The 27757-nt window shown below is 42.4% G+C and overlaps 1 protein-coding gene across 1 annotated transcript; it reads right to left on the reverse strand.

Annotated features, from left to right (window-relative positions):
* Nucleotides 1–19189: 19189 nt before the first annotated feature.
* ca4a (carbonic anhydrase IV a) lies at nt 19190–25705 on the reverse strand. The gene is made up of 8 exons (XM_028421667.1): nt 25444–25705; nt 22717–22761; nt 22064–22228; nt 21832–21977; nt 21367–21459; nt 21209–21275; nt 20953–21116; nt 19190–20798 (listed from the first exon to the last, which is right to left on the reverse strand). Exons 1-8 carry the CDS (start codon nt 25565–25567, stop codon nt 20619–20621), a joined length of 984 nt encoding a protein of 327 aa, XP_028277468.1. The 5' UTR covers nt 25568–25705; the 3' UTR covers nt 19190–20618.
* Nucleotides 25706–27757: the final 2052 nt, after the last annotated feature.

Consider the following 27757-nt stretch of genomic DNA (forward strand, 5'->3'; position numbering starts at 1 on the left):
GTGTAGGCGCAGTGACGTCGACTGTGTTCGGCAAAGGCATGCGCAGTGGGGGAAAAACACAGACTTCGGGCCGTATCTCTGCTTAAACTGTGCGATACTCCCACGGGGGCCGACAAAAATATCAAACATGTCAGAAATTCAACTGATCAGCCGATCGCCATTCGTGCGACGTTAATCGCCTCTCGTGACCTTCGGTACTCTGCCCAATTAAAGACGCACAACAAAGCTGAAATTCGGCCCGAACCAAAAAAATGGTACGACTCAAAATCCGACCAAACAACGCACAGTGTGTGCCCGGCTTAACTGTGTCTGTAACCATGTTTCTCTGTTACCTCGTTACCTAAGTTCAAGTCCTTGTTTGCTTCAGTTTATGCCAGAGTCAAGTTTTTGTCTAGTGCCGTTTCAGTTGCTTAGTTTCGGTGGCTCTAAATGAACCTTTTGGAACTCTGCCTCTATGTCTGTGCCTGAGTCCTCTCACATCTTGCTTTCATCTCACAAATAGCTTGTTAATCCCAGAGTGAGTAACATTCACAGACAGATACGAGTTTTCCCTCTGTTATTTTTTACCCCTGATTTACATCAGATAGAGTCTATTCCTATAAAAAACATTGTCCTGATTCATTATTTGAGAGCTCTCTTTCTCATTAAATCCAGATATTTCACATGGTTCTAATGACACGTGAAACAGGACGTTATGGCCTCTGGTAACAATAAAATCTCATTTACTGTGCCTCTAAAACAAAAACAAGACAGGTTTTGCTAAACAGACTGACTATCTCATCTAAACACTTCATAACGCTGCCATCTTCCTGAAATTAATGTAAGGTTAATGGTGAGTTCAGCGTTAATTTCCTGTGTGACTTCTATACCGAGTCATTTTCCCACCAATTCATTGAGGATGTTTCAAAATGAAAATGTTTTGGAGCCTATCAATCATTTGTTGCTTCCCACCACATGAAGCCTTCCATTAGAAAATCAGACAGAGTTTTTAAATTATCGCCACAATCAGGTCATGAGAATAGTGTCCTGCATTATAAACCATTCACCCCCTTCACCCACCTTTTTTTCTATGCCAGTTACTAAATATTATTATTTTTTTGTAAAAATCCAGTGGTCCTAAAATGACTTGAGATTTAGAGGCCGTTAACAAGCTGTTCACCTCACTTCATGCTGCCACACAGGAAGCTGCTTCCCTCCTGCTCTCACATTTTAAATCCTCCACATCGCCCAAAAAAATGATGTTTATTTCTTTCAGTGTGTTTGAGGTAGAACCTCACAGTTAAACAAATATACACTGAGCAAACAAGCTGTGCGCACAACAAAAGAAGTCACAACCTTGACCGAGAGAAGAAAACTGGCTGAGCTGAGCTTAGCTTTTGGCAATGATGGCGGTCCATGTGACCCCTCTGTCTGTTATTGTCACTTGGAATTTACTTAGATGTTTGTGCCTGAGAAATAAATAATTTTTAGTTCAAAATGCAGAGTAGAGATTCAGACAACCCAACAGATGATATGAAGAATGTTAAAAACTGTTGCGATCTGCAGATTTTCATCGTTGACCTGCTGTTAAACTTCTTCCTACTTTTTTTTGTTAGTCTGCAAAACATAAAAAGCACTCTGCAATCAAAGCAGTCCTGAAAGGGTCTGTGTTCATGTATTATTGAGAAGTAATGAAAGTGTTGAATACACAGGGCAAGCAACAGAACAAAGGGGGGACACAGCTCCCCAAAACCTGAGTGTTGGGGAGTTTTTTTTGCTGAGTGTTAAAAACCACATCTGAAGAAGTTACTTCAAGTACATAGTGCAGGTTAAAAGTGCAGCGTCACAGATATGAATAAATCCTTATAGTTTATATGTTGTACATTATAATAACAGTTCAGTTTCAAAACTAAAGCAGATTAAATAACTTCAGACTGTGTGTCAGGACAAAGCTTTGCTCTGTAAAATAAGCAAACTTCATGTTTTTATGAGTACACACAGTGAATGGAGGGGGGGGGTCACCATGGTAGCTTTTTTGTTTTGTCAGTTTATTTAAACTTGTCTAATAATAGTCATCCAGTTATTGCCAGACTGCTAATTAACTGGTTCCAGTGCAGTGCGGATGTACTTGTGTGTTTCCTATAATGCACTCCACGTCCTGTTCCTTTTCATTGTTATTATTGTCCTTTCTGCAAACATTTACTGCTTGATAGTGACACATCTGATAAGCATAAACCTTCTAGGCCACAATAGAGCCAGGATAGGAGGGCACCGAATCATATTTACAGTGTGAGATACCAAGAAATGAAATGTAGACCATAGAGGAAAGAAGAGATGTTTCTCTCGGCCTTTGTCTGCTCGTATGTCTCCTTGTCAGGCAGAGCAGAAGGAAGCAGAGGCTCTCTGCTGTGTCTACAAGTTGTGCCCAGTGAACATGTGTTACAAGGTGAAACCGGTCATTGAGACAGCTTGCTGCGAGCTTTTTTCCTCACTCCACATCCTCAATGCACCAGAAATATTTCAACAACAACTCCTTACCACTACAATAGTGTCAGTGTGATAAGACACACAACAAAGCACAGCCACTGGAGCAATACATAGATATATACATACAGAACAGCTGCCAGGTCATTTAAAGCAGCATTGTTTCACATATTAGTCACTAACAGGTGATGAAGTGAGTTGACCATTATAAATATGTATGTAAATATGTCGCTAAATACGATTAAGATGCAGGAAGCTGTTAAAATGTAAACAGGAATGAGTCTTTATTCAACCTTCGATTTAAAGTAGACGACAATCCAAAGCCGATTTTGAAGATTTTTATCAACGTATAATCATTACATTGGTGTTTGTCCCTTTTTTTCATAAACACCATTGTCTTCCCCCTGAGATGTGAGTGTGGGGCATTTAGAGGAAGCCCAAATAAGGGTGCAGCAACACTGAGGGTCCAGAGACGCTCAGTCTGATAGCAGTAGCAGCAGATTGGTTGTGTGGGCGCATGCATGACAGAGTAGGAAGTCATCTCTTATGTCCCGCTGCGCCTGCCTCTGTGCCAAGGTTTCACACTGCCAAAGCCGCGGCTGTGATCAGGTGCCTGCAGACCGCCACCACCTCAGCACAGATCCACTCTTTCCTCCATGCTCTAGTAATGGCTATACGTTTCCTGCACTAATGGTGAGTTAGAGGGACACACATGCTGGTTTTCAGCCTGCCTTGAGGGTGTGTCAGATTTGGTAGTTGTATTATGACCCTGGATTTATGTCCTAAAAACTGCTCTGCTATGAATGAATAAGAATATAAATAACAACTATCCTGTACATGACATAACAGCAGGCTGTTCCCAGTGGACACAGTGATACAGATGTATGACAGCAGCTTCTGACAGCATAACGCTGGATACGTGTGTAACCCTCAGCTGCACAGCCACCTCGATCAATTTTAAATCCAATTTCCAATCGTCTCCACATCTGAACAGCGCGAAAAAGATTTATAGCATGTCGGCTGAACTGCAGTCGACCCTGAGAGGAGAGTAGTTATGGATTATAGGATTTCTCAACATCTCAGCAAAAACGTCCAGAAATTAGCATCGATATTATGTCCATACACCATCTTGTTTCTGCAGTCACCTGCATAGGTGATAAACACGACCTGCTAAAGATTCAGTGCAACCTGTTAATGGTTATCACAGATCATGTGGATGAAGCTGTGCAGAGAAACAGTGGAGCAGGGCGGAGCAGACGTCAGTGACCTCCCCTGTGGATGTGGGTGCATCATCACTTTTTGTGACAGAAAGCAGTTGCTGCTCACATGTTTGTTGCATAAAGACTAGTTTGATTTATCAACAAATCACTAACAATATTTTAAATGAAACTTTTTGAAGGAATGACTTTTTATTGCTGTAACTTCACTGACCTGTGTCTGTCTGTGAAGGGATTCCTATGTAAAGGACGTAGGACTGATTTTCAGGCTGTGAAATCTAAGCAAACATTAAACATAATATATGCAGTGGTGCAGAGCAATGATAAATAAATGTAGAAATGATCGATGTGCAGAATAGTTGCTCACTCACACAGTCCACAAACATGAGATGTGGGGTGCTGACTGCTGTTAAGCCACATTATTCTGCTGTTTGTGTGAGCAAAGATGCTTTGTTCTAAAAAGTAATATTTGGCTTTGAATTTCAGTCAGTTTTTCTCTCCAGTGAGCAGACTTTGGTCTGTTTTGGGGCTCTTATGATGGATTTTGGCAGAACCACATGAAGCCAGCCTTGTTTTTTAGACACCTTGAGGGTAGAACATGCACACTGATCGGAGCCGGGTGTTTTTTTTCCCCTTTATCTGTCCTCAATGTTGCAGGAGAGGGGGTCTGAGCTGAAGGCGAGAGGAGAGAGATGAGGAAAGAAAGAAAAGGAAGAGACAGGGAACAGACATTCCTTGTGTCTTCTCTCACTGTTCTCATGTGGAAATCTGATTGTTGAATAATTCATAGCCTGTGGGAGGTGAATAATGAATATGGTGAGTGATTAAAGGATGCATGCTGATGAGCAGAGAGAGGAGGGCTTCCCCCGCTCAATGATCTATCACCTGCTTCACCAACACAAAGAGGAACGACTGAAAATATGCCCGCTAAAAGAGCACAGGTGCTGTACATATCATGCGCTCGACCTGCACTGCACTGCGAGCTGGATTTTCACATACAGTCTGTGCATGTGCTGTGCTCGGTGCTTTTGTTGCTCTGAAGCTCTCTGAATGAATAGAACCGTGTAAATGGAGTGTGAAGGAGAATCCACGTTTAAAGATGTTAATAATACATCACTGCAGCATCACACAGAGCTGTGACTGCATGCTGGGGTTTCCTATATGCAGGGAGGGGTGGAGGCAGAGCTGGTGCATCTGGGGTTTATTCATCTCCCACACACACTCAGTTTGTTCATGTGTGTGTGTGTGTGTGTGCATGGAAATGAATCTCTGTGGAGTTGTGGTGTGCCTATGCTGACACTGAACTGAAGAACATGGGTCATTGGTTCCAGTGTAATAAGTAACTCCACACATCCGCCTATGCAACACCCACTGTTACATACAACCGTTCTAAATATACACCTCACATGTATGTGAAGAAGCAAACATACCCCTAGGCAAGACAAAAGAGCATGCTGCACTCTTACTTATTAAAGCGATGTAGGAGGGATGTGCATGCGTGGTGGAGGTTACGACCTGACAGTTTCATTGAAGCCGATGCAAAACACCAGAGAGCGGCTCAGCAAGCAAGGAGCAGGGGGCTGCTGTGTGATGTGTGCTGCTCAGACTCTTTACTTGTTGAACGTGTCCAGCAGCATGACAAAACACAGGGCATGTGGACAGAATGCTAGCTGTTCAATGTGAATGGTGGTTCAGGAGAATTCAATGGAAGCGCTTTAGTAGCAGGAATACATGCCAGGGTGCTACGTTTCCTTTCAGGGCAGCTGATCGTTTGAAAAGTTGAGTTGTTACCATGGTAACCAAGACCAACCAACCCAAGATGTAGTTTTCAAACCTAATAACCTATAATGAGGATCAAACCTGCCTCTCCTGGTGGATATTCTAGCATTACTGGACAGTCCTGGTGTTGACATACCATCCCTGTGCAACTCACTGGTTCAGTTTCAGTGGTGTTTTTGCAGCACAAGATCCTTCGAATGACCAGTCAGCTCCCTGGTTCTGTTCTATGCTTGGTTTCCCAGTTATTCTGGTCTTGTGTGTATTTCCTGGGTTTTGGATATGTTTCCTGTTTTATTTTGAAAGTCTTATTTTCCTTGTGTATTCCCTTGTGTCCTTCTGTGTTCCCTCCATTTGTGATTACCTGCCCCGCCCTGATTTTGTTTACCCGTGTCTTGGGACCCCTTGAGTCTCGGCCCTTTGTCCTCGTCAGTGCGTACTGTGTCATCACACCGTGTTCCTTCATGTCATGTGTTACCTTTGGTTTTGCTGTGGGTTCCATGTGTCCTTTGTCTGGTTGGTTTTAAGTTTCTTCCTTAGTTCTGGTGTTTTTGTACTTTTGGCTTTTGGACCTGTGGATTTTGGGTTAGGGTTAGAATAAAAGTTTGAATAGTTTGAATAAAAGTCACTTTAGGTTTTTCTACCTAAAGTTTTTTTGTCTTCGTTTGGGTCCACTCTGAAATAAACAGTTGTATTTTCAGCAGTTTTATGTGGTTTTATGCAGAATATCATACATGTCAGAGATATTCTGAACTTTGCAACATGAGTTAGATGAACGTTTGTTTAGAGTTGAGTGTCTGGCCAAGTGAACGGAAGGACCAACAGTTTTTCCTGAGAACAGTTCAGTGTAGGTGGGTTTTCTTGACCTGGTCACTAACTTTATCTGTCTTGTGCTGTGCTGTGGCTGTTTTCTGTGAGTCTGAAATATTGAGCTTCCAATACACTGTACAATGTGGGTGCTTCACTGCCGAGAACTTGTTTCATATTTAAATAGTTACAGAATGCATTATTAATATAAAAATATTGATCAGTGTAGCTTCAAAGTCACTTGATTCTGAGTTGTTTTCCAGTTTTGTTTGGATTCTTGCAGGGCTGAGGTTCATGCTCCTGGTGTGGGTCAGTGTTTTTTAGCATCCTGGGTCTTCAGCTGAGAAAATAAATCAATGATCTATTTTTTTCTGTGCTCATCATCACAGATGACCAAAACAGCTCTGTAGTCACATTCTTTACATGACCTGAGGAAAAAACTGAAGAAGTGGTACCAGTAAGAGAAGAACTCAGTCAGCAGTACATTTTCACATACTGATGCATAGCTGGGCTGTTTGTCAAATATTTCTGTGCTTGTGTCATAATTGTTGTTAGAGGAGTGGTAGACCAGAGACGTTCTGATCAGTGTTTGATTCTTTCACACAATTGAACACTCAGCTTCCTCTTCCTGCTTTAGAGGAGTAAGACGCAGACACTGCAGGAGAGCATTCACAGACAGACAGAGGATGTCTGGGGCACCATTTCTCATGAAAACCCACACACATGCACACACAAACACACACGCATGCACGTGCACACACACATGCACACAAACACACACACATGCATGCACGTGCACGCACACACACAAAAAATGTGTCACAGACTTGAGGTCTCAGTGTTCGGGGGCTGACAATCACAGCATTTAAGGACACATCTGTCAGCATGTGTATGATAAAAATGTCTACCTTTGTGGTGAGCTGCTTTTTTAAACATGCTTTTTATACCTTATTTTGGTCTTCTCTTTGGCTTTTTGTCATTTTATTGTGTTTATGCTTGTAAATCTGCACGGAGTCATCAGTGAGGAGTTGTGCGCTCTCGGCATGTTGGTACCCTAATCCTTTCTGCAATGTTAAATTACCCATAATCCTTCACTTTCTGTACACAGAGGTCCACAAAAATGTACACCAAGCTGGTACATCAACTTCATACCAACCTGCTGAGCTGGAAAACAAACAGCCTAAACACATCGTCCAAAATATATTTTTCTATATTTTGAATATGTTGTCATGGAACTAACTGGAGTAGGCATGGGAGCTTGTCATCATGGTATACGTGTCACTTTTCAGTAAAAATATCTCTACAATTCTTTCATACACCTCCTCAGTAGCTGTCTTCCTGTATCACAGCCCACGCATTTATTGTTCCTAGCATCTATAGAACAAACTACTTCCTAGAGTTCTAATCAGTGTTTATGATCATATCAACACAGAGGGGTGGGCTTCAGATGTTGGTGCCAGCTTGCTACACAGACACAGTCAGCTTCAGCCTGCAGCCGGCCCAAGGTCTTTGCAGACTAAAGTGGAGTGACACGTTGCAGACATACCTGTCTGGCTTGACTCAGCAGCCTCATTCTCCCTCCTTACTGCATCCGGTTGTGCTAAGAATGACTGCATGCCCTGACGTGACACCGCTGTGTTTCCCATTGTCCCAGGGTGGACAAGGTGTCTCTACCTTTTCCTTTTTGGGGACTTTCACAGTCTGTATCACACAAATTGTACCTCTACTCTTTCCTGCGCTTTTCAGTCCTGCAGTCCTCACATCAGGTCTAAAAAAAAGAGAAAGGAATACTTAGCACGTAGCCATGAATTCACCACAAGACAAATTTGCTGAAAACACTCTGGGAAAGCAACATGTTTGGTTTTCCAAGGGAGCGTGTAGCGATGTAGCCCTGTCCATGTCTCCATCTTTGATGGATATTTAAAGAGAAGTTAAAGTGCTGTCAGAAAATACTTCTATGCCAAGTCAGCACCTCAAAAAAGGCAGCTTCATTAAAAATTTTGGGCAAGGTTTAAAAGAGGAATTGCATAATCCCACATTAGGATATAGGCTAGGAACGGTCAATTTGGCAGTGGATATTCAGTGATTGGCATATTATTAAGCTGATGTTAAACAGGAGTCATATCCTAAAAGTGAACAAAATAAATTAGTTGGGATTCCGTCTAAAGGATTTTTGTACATAAGCATATATGGGAAACATTAGTGTAACGGCTCTTTTGAGACAGAAAAAGACATTATATACATAGACTGTTTTTGGAGCACATACTTGCTGTGATCCTGGTTTACCTTCTCTATGTGTAGTCCATGTCTCCACCCCAGATGCATGTATGATGTGGCTGCAGGTCAGACCACTGTGAGGCTCTAAAATGCTGCAGCAGCTGTGGGAATAGAGACAGTAATCATGAGAAAGTGGTGGCCTGTGTCTCAGACCACCCACAATAAACAATTCAGGGTGTAACATCTGGAATTGCCTGCAAGGTTTTAGGTCCTCTAAAGAATCTCATCAGAAGCAGCCTTTAACATCACACGCAATATTTTTAATTATGCTTCACAGCCTGTAAGGTGTCAGCTTCTCATATATGCAGTGACCTAACTGAAACACCATGATGTATTGCTTTCCTTATCTTGCCTAACTCATCCACTTCCCCCTGACTGAAAACAAACAGGACTCTGGGTATCTGTCAAACATCCTCCCTCTGGGTTGGGTGTGTGACGTCGCTGTCCTTCCACTGTGCACCCCTATAGACTCATCACCTATGTTATCCTGTGTTGGCTCCTGGGCTGGGCCCCCAGCCCTCTTTGCACAATGTGTCTTAGACCTGCAGGTCAGGGTTTGCAATTCAGGCCCGAACTACATGCCTGCAACTAAACAAACACAGTGGTGTTTGGGTGAGTGGGAAAATGGAAAAACTCACCTCGGTGTCAAACTTTAAATCAACACAAGCTGGGACATGGTGTCGGTCACTGCATCAGATTGTCATTTTGAACATGACATTAATACCTTACAGTGATTTTAATTGCTGGTGATATTTGTATTAATGTCAAACATGTATTTATTTCTACTCATAATTAATAGGGGTCATCCATTTTAACTGAGCTGCCTTTTTTATGGCTTACTACAGATGAGAGATCTGTAGCGCCCACTGACATTTATAACTGCAGGCAGCATGATGACCCACTAGAAAGTCATTCATCAAGTTAATTTCTCACTTTATATTCCAGGCCTACATCATAAAAGGTCTTTCATGAATACATTTTGCTCTGGATGCCTCAAGCATCTGTGAGGGTTTAATATAGTACATGCAGAAAAAGTAATGCTGGAGATGTAGCAACGTTTGTCAGCTTAAGGTATTCACAGGTGAATTAATTATTTTTTAATAATTAGTTTTATTATTGATTTATAGCCCCTCAGGTTAAATCCATTGAGTTATCAGAAATAATGAGTACATTATAGCACAGTCTCTGTGAAATGTAGCATTTCAGTCTGCAATCCAACAACACAGTAAGTATGCGCTGCCATCATCAGCCACGCCACTCACTCCAGGCTGGAAACCACATCAAGCAACAATGAATACATACACAAGAGACAGAGGCAAAATAAAACAGGAGTAAACATTGGCACTGCTTCACACCGGTGGAGACTAAAGGACTGATGTTTATTCTGGTTCCAAATTCTTCCTTTCAGTAGCAAGAGTGGTTAGCAGGTATTACTGCAGTGTGAGTGTGACTAAACTTAAAGTCCAGCTGAAGTCGTGGTGGCAGTAGTAAAACATTTGATCTCTTAATTATTGGCACCATATAAAGGTCAAGGCATTATTACAACAACACATGAATGTTGGGTCATACCTTGTATTGAATAATTATGTAATAGATACTGAGAAATATTTCACTGTGGAACCATCAGCAATGCCACTCGTAGAAGTTTGCTGCACGGCTGAAGCACTGTTTTGTTCTGTCATGTGTTGCTTAATGATACTAGCTACATTCACAGAACGCTCTAATGTGTGCAGTAAGAAAGACGAAGTGTAAAGATTGTTTTTTTCAAAGTGATTTTCATTTGATTAAATTCATAAAAGGTGCTGGCTGCTAATAATTGGGCTCAGAAGGAAATGGCGAAGGAAGCAGGAGCTGCGGGGCAGGCTGGCAGCCTCCCTGCTGTGGGAATTGATGCAGGCTCAACAAGGAAACAAGGAAAAGGGAGAAACACAAATGCTCCCTGTCTCACAGGCAATTAAACTCATAATCCCACGTAGTGAAAATGCATTTCATGAGACGCCTCAGGTCTGTGTACGTGACCTGTTTTGCATCACCATCAGTGATGCTATTTCATCATGTCTCCAGCAGCACTGCCCCACCAAGTGACACAAAGCCTATATGATTATTTGAATTATCTGAATCAAAGGTCACAGCCAGGGCGTGAGGCACAAATAACGTCCCCCGTGGAGGCGCCCCTCTTTTTATAAATAAACAACATTCTCATTTTTTCAGCTTGTGACAAAAATCTCATCCTATTCTTGAGAATAATTCACGGCAGGATGTGTGAATGATAAATATTAATAATCCAGGAGGCCGGTGTTTTGGGAGCCGCTCATCGGGGGAAAAAATTCAGCAGCAGGAAAACCCAAACAGGCTTCAGCAGATGCCAGCATGACTGTGGGAAAAACGTTAGACATGACAGATTCAGGAAAAATGATAACTTTGTATTTATAAATGACTTCAGTCACATCTGATCACTTTGGCTGTGTGTGGGTTAAATGTGTAACACGTGCATGTTGAATCTTAGGGAATCTATTTATTCAGGTATAAAAGCTTTCATATACTTCTCAATAATTTAGACATGTGCTTCAGAATAACCTTTTTTTCTATATACTGTCTTCTGTATCATTTATGAGGTTTAAAGTTGGCAGTTGAGAAAATATTCACACCTCAGGGTCCAAAAAGGCATCAATTCTCACAGATATTCAACTTAACAGCAGAAATAAACTTGTATGTATGTTTACAGCCACATACAAAAATATAGGTTCAGTCAATAAACGTGGCGAGAATATTTATATAATTAAGATATCTAAATCATATGCATGGTGTCGCTGCCTGGTTGCCTTACACTCCAGCTTGAACTAACCTGGATTCTAAGATGGGGACGACTGAGCTTCAGAAAACCTATGGGTGAGGTCACAGGAGGCTTGTTGGTCTTTATTTACAGTCTATGCTTTTACCTGAAAAAAGGGAATGTGCAGGCACGTGTCTTCTCTGCCAGGGGTTCCCAAAGTGGGGGTCGGGTCCGTCGGATCATGCCGTTCATCCAGCATGCACCCACACACAGCATGCCCATCTCTATCCAGGAGACATTATAGCAGTCACACTGCAGCTTCTGGGAGCTCACAGAGCAGCATGGCTGCTAGCTACAAAATGGGACTGTGTGTAAAATTCCTTCAGAAGTGACCCAGGCCATCTGGCTGGCCCTGAAGAAGGATTTTGTGGCATTTCCATCACCAGCACAGATGGTTGACATCTCCCAGGACTTTTGGAGACTGTGGAACTTTTCCAACTGTGCTGGGGCTATCGATGGAAAATGTGCAAGTCAAAGCCGAACCAAGAGCAGGAAGTGACTTTTTCAATTATAAATTTGTTGTATGTTTGTTTGTATGTGATGCTGATATATATATGGTCGAGGTGTGGGCCTTGTGTTGATCAGAGCTGCTCTCAAGAGTGGCTGCTTCCTCAGTGGAAAAAAACGTTTTTGCTGGCATACATGTTTGCAACCAAAACTCCAGCTGTTAAATGTAGCTTCTGATTCTGTTACCACGGAGATGCAGCATAGAGAGTGGAGGAGACAGGTGGAAGGAGACAGCAATCTATCAGGGCCCAGGGAGCCTGTCAGGAGCCTGAGCATCTCGGACAGCCCAGGTCACAGGGAAAGACTTGTATGAGTTCTTTCAGACACCACAAGGACTTGTGCAATGGCAAGAAGACATTATCTGGCGGGGATCTCTGTCCACAACAGCCAGGGGAGATAACCAATACTGACCACCAGAGGGCCACTGCTGGAATATTACAATGCCACAGTACCTAGTACAAACCTTACAGTAACAAAGATCCTCTTGTTGTTTTACTCTTTAGAACCACAGTTTCACAGCTCTTGGTTGCTACTGTTCAGGTTAACAATTGCAAATTGTCACTATCCTAACAAGCCGATAATGCTCAGGGAAGTGGGCGTATAAAGTGCTTATAGCATGATAATAGATTGATGAATAGGTATGGCAGACTGTATTGTTTGACCTCTGGTATGTGTGGATTCTAAAATGTGTGAATGAATGTCTGGAACATTAGGCGTGGTGGCACATCCCCAAACTGCCCTTGCTTTGTTCAGTGTACTCTGTAAACCCAATTCTTATATGTAATTATCATAACTACTGTAGTATTATTTTGTAAAACTCTTTGAGAACACACATTTATTTTACAGTTGCATGAAGGGAATTACCATCCTGCCCGTTCTCGCGAGACTTGCGTTGGGTCCTGCAGGGACAAGCGAGAATTCCCACCGCTGCAGGTCTCTATAGGCCTTGTGCCTGTGTGCACCTGTGTGCAGCATTTGTATGTTAACCTTCTCAGGAGACAGTGGTCAGTCATGATAAAGTGTAAAAATATACGTCCTGAACACATGAACAGCTGAGCCTGCTGTAAAATTGTTGCATTGAATGTGTATCATACAGTCAGAATTTAACACCACCTACTTATGTCGAAGGCTGTCAGGTTTATGTGAAATCCCCCCAATCAGCAGCCACGCAGCTTTCTCATGCTGACAAGTCATCTGTGCACTGTCTTTCAGGACAGAATGAGGACACCCACTTGCAGCTGATCACACAGGCAAACAAACAAATGCATCTGGGGGTATATTTGTGGATGGTGGGTGGGGGAGAGGAGGAGGGGAGCGATGCCCAGCGGGGGGTGCCCGCAGACTCTTTTGAAAAGTTCTCATTCCAAATCAGCACAAAGTCAGCAGAAGCGAGGGAAAGAGAAGCCCCTTGTCCCCTTCAGACCAGCAGGAAAACGGCTGAACGAACTTAAAGCAGACATCTGAGAGGCTTGCAGTGTCCCAGACTGCACAGCAGAGCAATCAGCTGCCAAGAGATAGGAGGGCGAAGCCTGTGATTGATATGCAGAGATAAATGAATTGATATGTAGTGGATTGTTATCGACATATTAGTTATTCCTATGTAAACACATCCTTTGCAGTCTTTTTAGTCAATGCTGTTTGCACACACAGTAATAAAGCCATCCTTATTGGTTTTATGAATGCATACACGCAGTGCCCTTGTCAGTGTGTGTTTGTGTGAATGATTGAATTGGCTACAAAAACACTCAGTAATGCTACCCTCCAAATCCTGCCAATGCACTCCCTTTGAAACCAGAGTGCCTGTCTAATTCAGCGTAAAATTGAAGAAGTTGAATATGATCTGCAGCCCTGGGCCGCCGCGTGCAGACGCCCCCTGGCTCTCATTCAACTGTGAAACAAATGCGTGACGAGGAAACTCTCTATTATTTTAATGATTTGCAGTGGCGCTAATGATGACCTGCTGAAAGTCAACTGACGGGAAAGAAAAGAGGGGGAAGTCTTCAATGTTTCCTTTTTCCTTCCTTTGTTGTAAAGGCGTCAGAGGTGAGGGCTTACTCAGTCTGACCGATGAGCAGCTTTGGCAGCCGCTAAACTCTGAATCCTGCCATGACTCCACTGGGAAAAGCGGTGAGGTGGTGAAACAGTATATGGAAAGGTCCAGCTTCTGGAAAGGTCCAGGCACTTTGCCTGCTCAGAGGAGAGGTGACATGACACCCCATTCACCTGCAGCAGGCCTTTTATTACAGAGGCTGCACTGCTTCACTATATAGGAAGAGCTTGAAGCTGTGGACTCAGACATTCATTAGAGGATTACAGGATTCATGGCTTTTCATCTAAAGTGTCATCATGTAATTGGCTCTAAATCTGCAGCTTTGTAGAACTAATAGCATCCCTGTAGAATCATAGTTTTAATTATGTCAATTGTATATTCCAAAGTTAAAAAACTAAAGAATACCCCATGAAATTCTAAGTATGTGCAAAGAAAAAGTTTTTTTGCACAAGTGCCATTGCTAGATGCTACGTGTAACCTATTTGGAAAGTGAGGCTGCAACACAATGTGTAAATCCTGAAGAGGTGAAGTAACAAGTTAGATGATGACACACCAGAGGGCTTGTCTTTCCTCTTTAGGCTAAGTAAATGTTTCCTGAATCTTTGATTTTATTGTCTGACCTCCGCCGTGACGTAGGAGAATTATATGAGCTTTACGTGTTCAAATTGCTGCTGTAATGCCAGGGTTAACATCAGCTCAAACCACTGCCTCATTTACTCTCCATAAGGCCTGGAGAGATGTCTCCACAGTCTTGCCCGGACTTAACACATTTAGGTCACCACAACACAAGGTGGACCACACCTACACACATACACCGACTTTGGGGAATTTTCATTGACTTAAGACTTTCATGGAGACTTGCCCTAATCTACACGAAATGTACAACAGCACGTTTCAGAAGCAGGAAATAATGCTTCCTGCTTCTGAGGAACTTAACACATGGATATTTGAGCTAATTTAAGGAGGTATTTTAGCAACTACGTTGCACAAGTCTGATTGCTACTGATTTCTCCTGTGTTCAGCTGATGCTGCTGCAACAGGTTTTGCATTTAAGTCAACCTAAATAATTTCAGTTAAAAAAACTATAAACCACCCTGCAGCTGGAACCATTAGCCTCTTTTAGCTCATTGTTTTGGTTTGAATCAATAAACTTAAAGAAGCTGTTTATACTTATGAAATAATAATGAAACATATAACAGCCATAATGAAATGTGCTTCATTATGGCTCAACAGACAATAAAAGAATGTGTCAATAGCATGATCAGATTAATACATGAGCAGAGTGATAGCTTGGACTTTATCTAGCGTACACTATGGGAAGTTATTAATTTATTAATTGCTCAATTTAAAAATAGCTGAATGTTTCATAAGTAATGTGTTGTTAAAATTGATTGATTTTTAGCCCACAATCACTGTCACTGTTGTATTGAAATCATCCAGAGTGCTATATATTCATATTTAGAGTGTGCTAACTGCACAGTAAAAGTCCAAGGACACTTCCTTCTCTTGTCTCTTGTCCTCTCATCCTGCAGTCCTCCATCCACGTATGTGGCTGACTGTGTCTCCTTCCTTCAAAAACATAAATATTACTTTCTGAAAAGAACAAACAGTTTTTTCTTCCTCTGTAACACACATTTGTTTGATGCTGGTCCAAAACTTGGCTCTTATTTTTCTCCCTATTTGTCCCACTGTGACTTTATCTGCTTTCAAATAGCAGCATAGCAGTGTGACAGGGGGGAGAGGGAGGGAGGGAATGAAGGAGGCTGAGTGCCTGGGGTGGATGGTGGGGGTTTTGGTTGTGATGTACACGAAGTAGCCTTTTGCTGTCATTGTGACTGGTCAGAATGACTCATGAAATTCAATTTGGAAAATGAGAATGTCTCCCTCTTCCTCACGGCATCCGGATGAACAGGGTGTGCCGCAGCCAGAACAAAAATTGTGGCACCAGAGAAGAATACGGGAGTAGAGACTGTGTGTTTAGTCACAGACAGGTACATGATGGGACGTGTGGATTATCACATCCATGAGTGATGAGCATTCAAGAGTTTAGTTAGCAACACTGCAAAGTGTTGGATATATGACACTGTGTCCTGAAGACTGAACACTGGCAGGATCTCTGCGACCCTCGACACATTTTCAGGATCCAATTTTCTCTAAAACATACCGGTATTTAAAAATCCTTCCTATAAACGTGGTCACTGAAAAGAAATCAGTTCATGAACACAGTTCTGATGTCTCAGCAGATCTTCAGGAAGAACTTGTGGTAAATTAGGTTCACCCAGGAATGTAAGGTCAGCTTAACACTTCACATCAATTCACTTTTTACAGGACCTCTCACCCCGTGCACTGGCCTGTGCCCTGAGAACAATGCAGCCAACATTGTGGTCAAAAATAGAACTCCTTCTCCGTGCATGCCTCCAGCTTTCTGTGAGCGCTGGTACGGAAGATAGCTTTGTTTCTAGAAGGGAACTGTCTTTCACTCCAGCCTAAGCCTTCTTCCTGTAGCTTGATGCCTCAGTCCAAGTCAGCACTAAGGTCACTAGGAAGCATCATGCACAACAGATATGCCACAACCTCATCACCCCGTAATCAATACCATACATTTTAACTTCTATTGATGCAGTTTCCGGGAGGACAAATATTTTGCCGTGTTTCAAAAGCCTTTCTGTGTAAATTTGCCCTGGTAGATAAACTTCTCATATCTGTTGTGGCTCTCAGACAACAGCAGCTCTGATGTCACAGGTAAGCAGGCAATGTTTTCAATAGTCAGAGTTTACAGGGAGGGAAAAACTCACTTCCATTCAGTGCTGCACACCCTCTGCTTGTAGAAACATACAGCGAACCTTATCCTATTTATATTGTATATCTAATCAATATTTAAACATGAACAGCTATCCTGAAACCACCAGACCACAATGCAATCACAGGTTACCCTCAAGTTAAGTCATCTTATAACAGTAGTGTTTTTATATGGACTGAGTATATTATTGACAATAACGCCGTCCCTTAAATTTATTTCTATTTGCAGCACATATGTGGGTCACTTTTACATCTTTATATTTTTTATCCCACATGAACATGTCACAATGGCACACGCCAACAGGGGATTTACCGCATTTGGTAATAAGAGAACAGTTGATTCTTCAGCTGTTGGATGAATTGGCAGGTCCCCAGTGACTTTGACAAGGCACAATCTGTACTGGCATACAACCAATGATGAGTTATTGTACATATTTATGGTCAGAATTACAATGGAAACAGTTAAATCCCTTTCTGCATTTCTTACAGATTTGTCGGTAATTTTCCATAATCCAGACACACACACATGCACACACACAGAGAAAGAGAGAGAGAGGGTTGTTGCCTTCTGAAATCTGCAGCTGTGTGACTGCACATTGCTCTCTTGTTGGTAATTACCCTTTCAATCTGTAGCACACTTGACCCATGCAGCTACTTTCCTGTCTTCCAAAACAACCAAATAATAAGATTATTATTATCAGAATTAGGTCTCACCTGTTAAACACTACCCCCTTGTCTTATGAAGCCAAATGTATAAGTGATGAAGCTGTGCCCAACTCTCTTGTTCCTCCATGAACCACTGTCTACAGTGGACCAGACTAATCCAGATCACTTTCACATAGCTGCTGCTTCTAAAAGGGATTACAGAGTTTAACCTATCGCTTTAACAGACTCTAGCCGAACAGCCTCAGAGCCAGGTCTGCCAGCTTAACTGACTCCACAATCACAGGTCTGACACTGACTGGCCAGCTGATCCTGTCGCTTCTTACCCAGATACCATGGTGCTTTTGAAACGCCTCAGAGATCAGAGCGCAGATCAAAATGAAAACAGGGATTTACAGATAAAGACATCCCAGCCCTCTGTGTAGTGTTATCTCTGACCGTGACGATCTCTGACCTCGCCTGTAATTTGATGTTTCTGAAACATAGTGATGGCCCCAAAAGCTTGACATTCTTTCTCAGTATGTATCACAGCACTGGAGGTAAGCAAATGTCAACCATGGTGTATGAATGACAGGCTATTATCCCCACTGAAGTGAAATATGTGCTAATAGCTGTAACAGTGTCTGCTTTGATAAGAGGACCCTATTCAAAGTTGTCTGCCTCTGTATGAAATGAAATTTTCTTACAATAGAAGCCATTGTTTGTTAAACTTTGAAGGACAAAGTGTCAGCCGCTCTTTCAAACATGAAGGCACTTATTTTCCTCATTCGGCTAATGTTACATCCATCTGGCAGACACCTCTGTGAGTTATAACACTGACAGCACAATAACTGGGTTAGCAGGTGTATCAACTGGCAGAGACAGTTTAGCATGGGAACACACACACACGTTGCATAATCGATCAGAGTTCTGTGTGGGATCAGGTGCAGGAAGTCAGCTGAGAGGAGGGGAGCAGTAAAGGTGACACTGTTTGTTTTTCACTGGCCCGCACGGACAAAAACCGACCCAGTGACCTTTCACTGCAGCTGGCTATCTGATGGGCTGCTCTGCGTGTTTAAGGGAGGGTCACATTCAATATGAGGATGCCTCTGGTTCTTCTCCCAGGGAAAATGGTGCCCTTTGTCCCAGAAGCCCTGGGATGTGGGGCATCTGAGGAGAGATTTAGGAGTTGGTGTTGCATGGGCGCTGCCCTGTTGACTAAAGGACCATAAAGGTGCCATGATATTAAGCATCCACCCCTTGATCTCCAGTCCCTGCAGATGCAATTGAATCCTGCACAGGGGAATGGAGATGGGGCTTTCATTCAGGCTTTTGTGTATGCTCTCTCTCAGCCTCCCTGCATACCTCTGTCCTCTTAAGTCTGCCTGTCACAATAAGCCTTTTGATTCCTTAATGACAGAGGGGGGGAAAGCAATGTGATAGTCACAGCAAAAGAAGGGAGGGGGATGGAAGTGTAAAATAACTTGAAGAAGCACCTGCATACCGTCCTAGTAGAAAGGTACATGAGGTCTCAGATTTAGTGTGTTTGTGTGCTTGTCGTGGCTTTGATGCAGCGAGTGTGTAAGCAACCACTGGCCAAAAGCTGCCTTTATAACATCAAGAACAAGTCAATTAGAAAAGGATTAAGGCTCTCTTGACGGACTGAATAGGAATCGGTCAGCAAACTGAGAAGCTTGTCTGATCCTGCAGACAAACCCCAGAGCCAGCACGGTGTTCTACTATCAGTTTCAGAGATGTGACCCTCGAACTAATTACTGTTCTGATCTTAAATAATTTCTATGCAGGCAGAAGACGCTGTTATTAAAAAGGCATGTAAGTAAGTTTATTGTTCAGTTGGAACACATTTTCCATATTAATCACGACACTTTCAAGCAGTACAACCTGACAGTCTCATACACTTGAACATCATAATTAACTTCCCTTCATATATAAGTTTGCATTCAATACTATATAAACTTTGCAATACATAAATAACATTAACTGTGCGTCTCATATCAATATACACATTCAATACATAAATACATGTGTACAATGACACAGCATAGAAATATATCTTGATGCCTAACGCAACAATGGAAAACAAACACTGATCAGCCAAGGCCCCTTGCTCGATCATCACAACAAGTCTAGCACAGATCTCTCACTAAAACACACACAGCGCCCTCCTGAATAAATGAGCAAGAACTCAGTGGGGTGTAATTCACAGTTGATAACATTCAGTGCATTAGAGACTCTGTAATATAAGTTATGAACACAGTCACATGTTCACACAATAATCTCACTGAACTCACTTGGAAAACAGAGTGTGTGCGTGTGCAGCTCTAAACACCTGCAACATCAAAACATGCATGTTCATGCAATCCATGTTTGAGGTGCATGAAAAGAATGCTTTTAGACTATGTGCTGGTCAGCTTTGTGATGTCACTGTTAGCATCTGCATCTTCACCTCAGGTGTCAGCTCTCTTTCAGAACAGCTGCTGTTCTTCATGGATTTAAAAAAAACAACTACAACAAAAAAAACGACACCTTCCCACCCCTCACCCTCTCGCCCGCCTCGTCCCGAACACACAGCTGAGTGGCAGTGAGGGGTTCACCTGTCAGTGGTGCTGTGTGCTCCTGGACTTGGAAAGAAAAAAAAAACTGCTGACTCCTTTGACCGCTAGCTTTGAAATGGAGCTTGTTTTTATGACTCAGTTCTGCTATTTATAACCCAATGCCGTTCACATGCCCCTACAAGCAACGCATCACATGCCAGGTCATGGGGCCGACATTGGCTACTCACTCTGACATTAGCAGAAACTAAATTTACCTGACATTGAACAAGGTGGTGGCGATCTAAAGAGATCTAATTTGTGCGTACGTATTTAAGATGCTGCTGTGAAAAATGAGGTCATGACTGAGGGATCTTGTGTGAAGTTCAGTTGTCAGTTTGAGTGCTCACTAACCTGCTTTATGACACATTCATAATGCTGAAATAAGATATTACTGCTTCACTAAGCATGCACGAATGCTGATACAACCTTACAGCACCTTTCATAAGGCATTCCTCTAACGCCTTTGTCATTTGTGTCATAAGGGAGGAAACACCAGGTGAGTCATGCCTGCACTACGACGTGGTCCATCATCTTTAAAAAAAAAACATGCAATGAGGACGTTACAAAACCAGGGCTGAGGACAGAACTTTGTGTGTTCATGGATGTCGCAGTGCAGCACAGGACAACTTGGTCTAGTTGGGTTGGGAGAGTCCCAGCGCTGTGGCGATGGCACCTACAAGGAGGATGGAGCTGGCCAGGATCACTGGGCTTCCAGACCTGAACACCTGCCGGCCATTGAGGGGCTGGACAGGCCTGAAGTTCCCCACCATTGGTTTGCGATCACTGAATTGGAGGTCAGAAAAAGCAGCCAGCTGGAGGAACAGAAGATTAACACACGTTGAGCTCAAATTTGTGGAAAGACAGCATCAAGTTATGTACTTTGTTTTTCAGTAACATGCAGGATCCGAGTGTTTTTAAGGTTGTACTTTTGAAAGAAAATCAACAGGTGCCATCTCTTATTCTGACCTGCTCCATGCTCAGAGGGATGGGGTTCTCAAACACAGTCCATATCACAGCCTGGGTGCATCCTGGGGTGGTCAGAGAGCCCTTGTAACGGTAGTAAGAGGTCATATTCTGCTCTGATGGGATCAGCTGTGCCAGGGAGATGGAAGGCAAACTTGTGTTGGCATCTGAAAAACAAAAAGATGAAGAAGAAGATTCAGCGCCAATGTTTGCCAGAGGCAAAGCTACAGAGCCATCGGTATGTGGAGACAGAACTCACTGGTAGCTTTGATGCCTCGCATGGTGTTGATGATAGCGTCATACTTTCGGTTTGCACTGTTTGACATCTGAAAATACAAAGAAACACATCAACTGTTACATTTCACGCGAACGTCTGCAGCAGTAGTTTCAGTTGACACAGGATTTCAAGAGGGCTACCTCATAGAAAAATCCAAGAACTGCAAGTCCCTCTGGGTCTCTCAGTGCTGTGGTCAGATCAGCATAATGGTTCTTCATGTGAACAATGTGCAGCTGTGGAGAGAACAATAACACTGTTCAGACCTTTATCAATATTTTACACCTTTGTGTAAACACAACCAAAAAAACGTTATCAATTCATTGGGATTCCATGCTCAAACAATGGGAGCAGGTTCAACTGCTATTTATCAAAAACATGGCGGAAACAGCTGAAAGGACTTTATTATTAAGAAAAAAATGCCAAATTGCCAAATTTTTATAGGTTAGTCACAGAATTGAACATAAGATTAAAGGACCCACTATAGGACCCACTTTTTACATATAGTCTACAGATAAAATTGGAGGTAAGGTACAGAGCAGTAAAAAGTAAAATACAATCATCACTGTAACTCCCTGTGACAGTGTCAGAGTCTGTGAAGCGCATACCTCCATGGGATACTGTTCCCCATCAATAGTGTGTTCAGAGCCAGGCCCTCCTTTGTTGCCCCAGTGCAGGTGGAACTGCACCGCCTTGTAGGTGCTCGGCAGGCCTCCACCAGAGATGGTGCTAAGATGAGGAATTCCAACCTGAACTGCAAACACAAACAAAGAAGAAGCTCTCATATAAACAGCTTCAAAACACTGATGGCTGTTCGGTGTTTACTGAGAGGACGTTTACCCGAGTGCCCGTTGTTTTTGATGGTGCCTCTGAAAATCTGCTGGTAGTTGTTGAACTGTAAAGGAGTCAGGCGCTCATCCTTCAAAGTTTTCCTGGTTACAATGTTAATGGGGGACTGGTACATCCCTGCACAGTCCTTGTTGGCGTGGTCCCAGTTTTCAGGTGCTACATGAAGAAATACCAGATTCAAAGAAGGCAATATATTCACACTACACCTATTACCTTCAAATCAGCAACATCAAAACGTCATGTCAGGTTAAAGTTTTATGCTGATAACTTTCACACCTACTGCTCCTGGTAATCTAAGAGCAACATATTTGATTATAGGCCTTGGCTGCCCAGTCCTGTTACCCGTTGTATCTTAAACTGTCTGTGTTGCATGCAACATTATATACGATCCAAAATTTAAAGGGTCTTTCTTTTGCTGAAATATTTTTTAATAACCAATATAGAGGATTGGCTGCTGAACATAACCCTATATAAGCTGGAGTGCTGCTTAGTATCTTCTGCTTAGTCTCCATCACAAGCTAAGGCAAACAACCGAATAGTCTGTAGCTTTAGGAGGCAAAGTATGGGTCACACATGTCGCATGCATCTTGAATATTCTTACTGTTTAACTTAAAATGCTTTAAAATGTATCTTAAAAAACTTACCATTGCACTGATGATCACAGGAAAACTGGGACTGATAGCACCAGTCTGAAACACAGAAAATCATTTATGTTAGAAGATGTTGACATGATGCCAGCTGATATGTGCAGACACTTCATGACAGCGAACACAGGGTTAACCTCTGGGTAACACCGTCCAGCCTGCTGTGAGAGCAGAGTGGGGCGTTTCCTCCTGACATATATGCTGGCAAGAGACCAGGCAGATTTTATTTATATTTATAAATGTGTTCTTTTCTTAGTGGTATTTGTATACTTCTAGTGCAAACAGCGAATTGTTCTCCTAATTGTTTAAGCCGATGCTGTTGATGTGACCCAAACACACAGGCACCCTCTTCCTATTCACAAAAAAAGTTTGTGCTTTATCTTCCCGTGCTTCAGAGTAAACACAGAGCCATTCTTCTGCATCAGCAATGTCCCATTCTCACATGTTTGTCTGAGGGTTTATTAATATTTCACAATTGGCTTGCATGTTTTTTACTCCTTGCTCGGAGACAAAAATCTGCAGCAATCTCAAAAATCAAATATTCATGAAAAACACTCATGCCATTGAAAAAACACAGGAAGGGTCTCATGCTCTGTTATTAGAATTGTATGAGGGCTTCTCCCTGTGTTTGTAAATGAACTCAGGGCTCTTTTTTTTTTGGCTTCTTTGCCATGTTGGTGAGTGGGTGGTTTTTCCTGCTGCTCCTGCATGATAATGGGCACTGAAAATAAACAAGGGGCCAAACATTTTGGGGAGGCATTAGCCCTACCATCACTCAGTGCACTGAGATGCACATGTCTTTTATGATTTGTACACAGGATTTAATTTGTGTGTGAGCACTGCACAATTGCAGTGCACAATTAATTACTCAGTGATTACAGCCTAGACTAAAGGATTAAGACTAATTTAAAACCTTGACTCACTTTGGCCCATGAGGTCTGAGTGCTGTGTGCATCCCATTAGGACAACATTGGGTTGGAGAAGAAAACTGCTGCTAAAAGGTTACGCCTTTTTTTAATACCACCTAGTTCCTTTTTCTTTTTATGCCAGTTACCAGGTGACAAATTATTAAGCATAATCTGTAAATGCATCAGAAATATGGGATTTTTTATTAGCTCCTAGCAGATAATATTCAGCATAGAAATACTTCTAAATTAGTGTCTTATTCACAGTTTTGTTCAACTAAATACTTAAGTAACGATAAAAATTCCTCCCTCCCCAAAATATCTATTTTTAAGGCTGATTATCGGACGTTATTATGTCAGCCAATCAGATTTCTGTCCGCATATTCCTCCACCAATCAGCGCCCATCTTTGATCTTTTGTATGCGGCTCAGAGCGAACGAACAATATGAATGAGTTTCAATAGATCTGAGAGCTCTGCCAAGAGAGCAAACTGAGGAAGCTGTCAAGAAGAAAACAAAAGGCAGCTAAAGGAAAACAAATATGTTCCGTCTGCCGGCAACTGAATGCGTAATGTGGACGGAGGCGGATCTTTTCATGCCATTGTGTTGTGCTGCGCCATGGAGAGCCAGACATAAACTGTGCGCTGGAGATGCTGCATTTCTCAAAAAAAGGGGAAAAAAGTGAGACTAGTCCTTCTCTGCCAGCAAATGTCCTGCAGTCCAAGGACTTGGCGTTTTTTTGGCTCAGTGTCTTAGAAAGAGACTGTCCTGCTCAGGTGTCCAGTCTTTTCTGCACAAACAACCCCGTGGGAATAAACTTTTACCCACTGGGAGTCTGCGCGCATGTGCCTGTGGGTCTTCACTAGCGTGAAATGATCGGAGACAACTATTCAGAGGAGGCGCAGCTTTCAGGATGAATGAATGAATGAATGTGCCCGTTTCTTTCACGCTTTTAGCACAGGGGACTAAATGGCGCTTTAAAAGGAAGGAATACACAACACATAGAGAAATCATGTGGCCCCTGAGAATGAGTACTTCAATACCCTCTACTTTATTCATCAAAGATCTCTTAAGGTATCACACCGATTGATCGACGAACACAGCTAAATTCATTTCAGTCGTTTCAGTCTGATTGTGGACTTTTGTCTGTGAAATGAACGCCTCACAGCAGACCGCTGTGCGTTTAGAGCCATTTGCGCTGTGCATGACGCGCCTATCTGCAGCAACAAGGACGCAAACGTCTGTCATTGGCTCAGCCTGGATCCGAGCAGGTGCACCCGCTCGGATCCAGGCTCCTGAACAGGCGCCCAAAGGTGCGGATGAGCCTAAAGGGCGCACGGAGGAATGCCCGGTGGCACACCAGCGTGATGGACACAGCAGGTGCCGTAGCGCGTCACGCAGGACGTGTTTTGGGGTTGACTTTGCGATAGGGGGAGCCCCTCTCTCTGTCTCTCTCTTTGCAGAGGCAATTTATAGAATTTCTGTCTTTTTACATTTGAGGAATTCCGCAAGTATCAACTTTTTAATTGGAAGTAAAACGTTTGGAAAATTCTTTAAAAGGTAACTTGCGGGTCTCACTAAGATGATTCTGATGTATTCATTCATGAAGCTTGATACCAGACTTTAGATATTAAGAAGTAATCACTGGCACGATTAGGTGGAAAATATTGATCAGAAATAAGAAATGAATATTTGAGGGGAGAGATGAAATATCGATCATTAGGTTAACTGACCCCCGTCTTTCACTATTTTAAGGAGTGATCCACTCAAAGACAAATACTGACAATGATCATGATGATATTGATGAATGAAATGAGACTTACCGCCTGATCCAGTACAGAGTGTCCAAATTGATGCCAGGAGGATCAGCTGCTGCATTTTGGAGCTTCTCTGACTCGACCGAGAGAAAGCAACACAATGACTTGTTTTTTTCCGATGTGATCGCATTCTTGCGGGGGGTCTTATACTTATCTATCAGCATACCCCGACAGGAAAGAAAGCGTGGCCCCTCCCCCTTCGGGCATTGCCTGTAATAAAGCTCTGCGCTGATAAACAGCTCCAATGAAGAGGGCATAATGAGCTCCTGGTGCGCGGAAGCCAAGTGTAAATCGATCCCCACTGTTAGGATGTTGATTGAGACGCTTCCTGATGATCAGTGAGAGGGCGGGTTCAGGTGTGATCTAATCACCAGTGCTAGGTGCTCCACAGGTACAATGACTCACTGGATGAACTCAAATAAATGGTAGGCAGATTTCCATCTAATAAATATGTATAGCCCCAACTCAAAACAAGTATTGCTATTGCAAAGCATTAGAATGTTTTTCAGTTAGTCAACCTAAAAATATAATTATAATTTAACTGAGTTAGTGCTATTTATCTGTGTGAGAGCTGAAAAATGAGTTCAATTAACCCCTTAAGAAAAACATGGCACTATACCTGAGGTCCTTTTAAAATGTAATAAAATACAACCAGGTGAATAACATTCCAGTGAACCCCCACATCATTGGGCTCCTTTCTTCAGAATGTGTAAACTGTAGAGGCAATTTCATCATCTGTAAAGATTCAAAGACAAACAACACTCATGTTACATACAATTCTCAAATTCACATAAACATGTGAATCTCCCATTTATATTGGAGCTCCTCCTCTGTTCTGGAAAACTTACAGAAGTGGTCCAGCTGAGCCTATATGGCGACCAAATAGCTACAATGTGCTAACTAACCATAGCTGCTTCTGTAGCCCATCAAATTAACCAATGACTGAAATGTATCTTAAGACATGCATATTTTTCAACAGGACGGTATTAGACTTATTGAAAAAAAGACAGAGGCATAAATTGGTGGACGACAGTGAGGTCAGAGGGTGACCTCATTGTGTTTGGGTTTGAGAGTGGCACATTTCATTTACAGCTTCTAAACATATCTGGGTATTGTTGGAATTAATAATATTTTCATAACATTTTGTGTGAGTGTAGCATCATTTGTGCACGTTTTTATTGATTTATCAGCTATGCATCATTAAACCATACTCAAACGACATATATAATCAGTTATGGGGCCAAAATATGATGCAAACACTGGCTGTTAACTAGTGCTTTTATGACTTAATTAGGCTATAAAAGCAATGAATGTATAAACTCTATCCCTGTGGCTATGTCATTGTTTACTGGTGTATGCACTGATTTGCTGTATTTATGTACCATGCCATCCCAAACACAACACAATGTGCATCGTCCCTTCCTGATAATAGAAATCCAACTCAGACTGGGTTTTGATCAGGAAGAACGTTCAGGTCCTAATGTCAGTGAGAAGTTGTGAAATCAAGGGAAAGTTGATGCTGATCACCAGCTGCATACATATGAAAAACAGCCACAGATGTTTAGCCTCTCGCCTCAGCTGCTGCTTGTGACAGCTTCTTTCTGTGTGGAGCCTCTATTTAATAATATAAATAATCAATTACATTTGGGCTTATTTTCTTGTAAGGTTCATTTTTATGTCAGCAGCTGACATTAAATGTGGTGAGAGCAGCTCTGCCTGTTGAATCAGAGTGGAAACTGCGCCCCCCTCAGGCTGTGGAGGTTGTTGTTAAGAAGGAACATGTTATGAGTTAAAGATTATACTGCAAACTGAAAGATTATACTTACTGACGCAGTCCAAATCAATGATGTGACCAAACTTACACACTGTGCTTGTTTGTAGACTTGAAACACAAAAGATGAGCACAATCAGTCTTCTTGTCCAACCTGATGTGATGAAACAGACCTTAGCTGTGTTATAGTGACCGACAGTCAGCGTGTGGAGAGAAACTGTCACGTCTGGTGACCAGAACTTCATAGAGAGTTCTCAGTCAGATCAGCCTCTGTCAGATTTGGGTAATAATGCAGTTAATCAGGTTATGGCTGGTCTAAAGTTAATTTTATGTCGAACTGATTGGGTCAGAAATGATGGCTGCAGCACTGAGCAAATGAATGAAGTGTAGAGATCAGTGTTTTGGACCTTCATAATGTGCCTATAGCCATTGTGGACATGTGATGTCCTGCTGGAGGAGTGCTCCTCCTGTAGGCTTCTCATGGTAAATCTTTAATGTCTCAGTTACAGTGAGATCCTGTCTGAGGTAAAACAGGTGCTGACCTCACCA

The sequence above is a fragment of the Parambassis ranga genome, chromosome 14 (assembly GCF_900634625.1).
Source record: "Parambassis ranga chromosome 14, fParRan2.1, whole genome shotgun sequence".
NCBI classification, from domain to species: domain Eukaryota; kingdom Metazoa; phylum Chordata; class Actinopteri; family Ambassidae; genus Parambassis; species Parambassis ranga.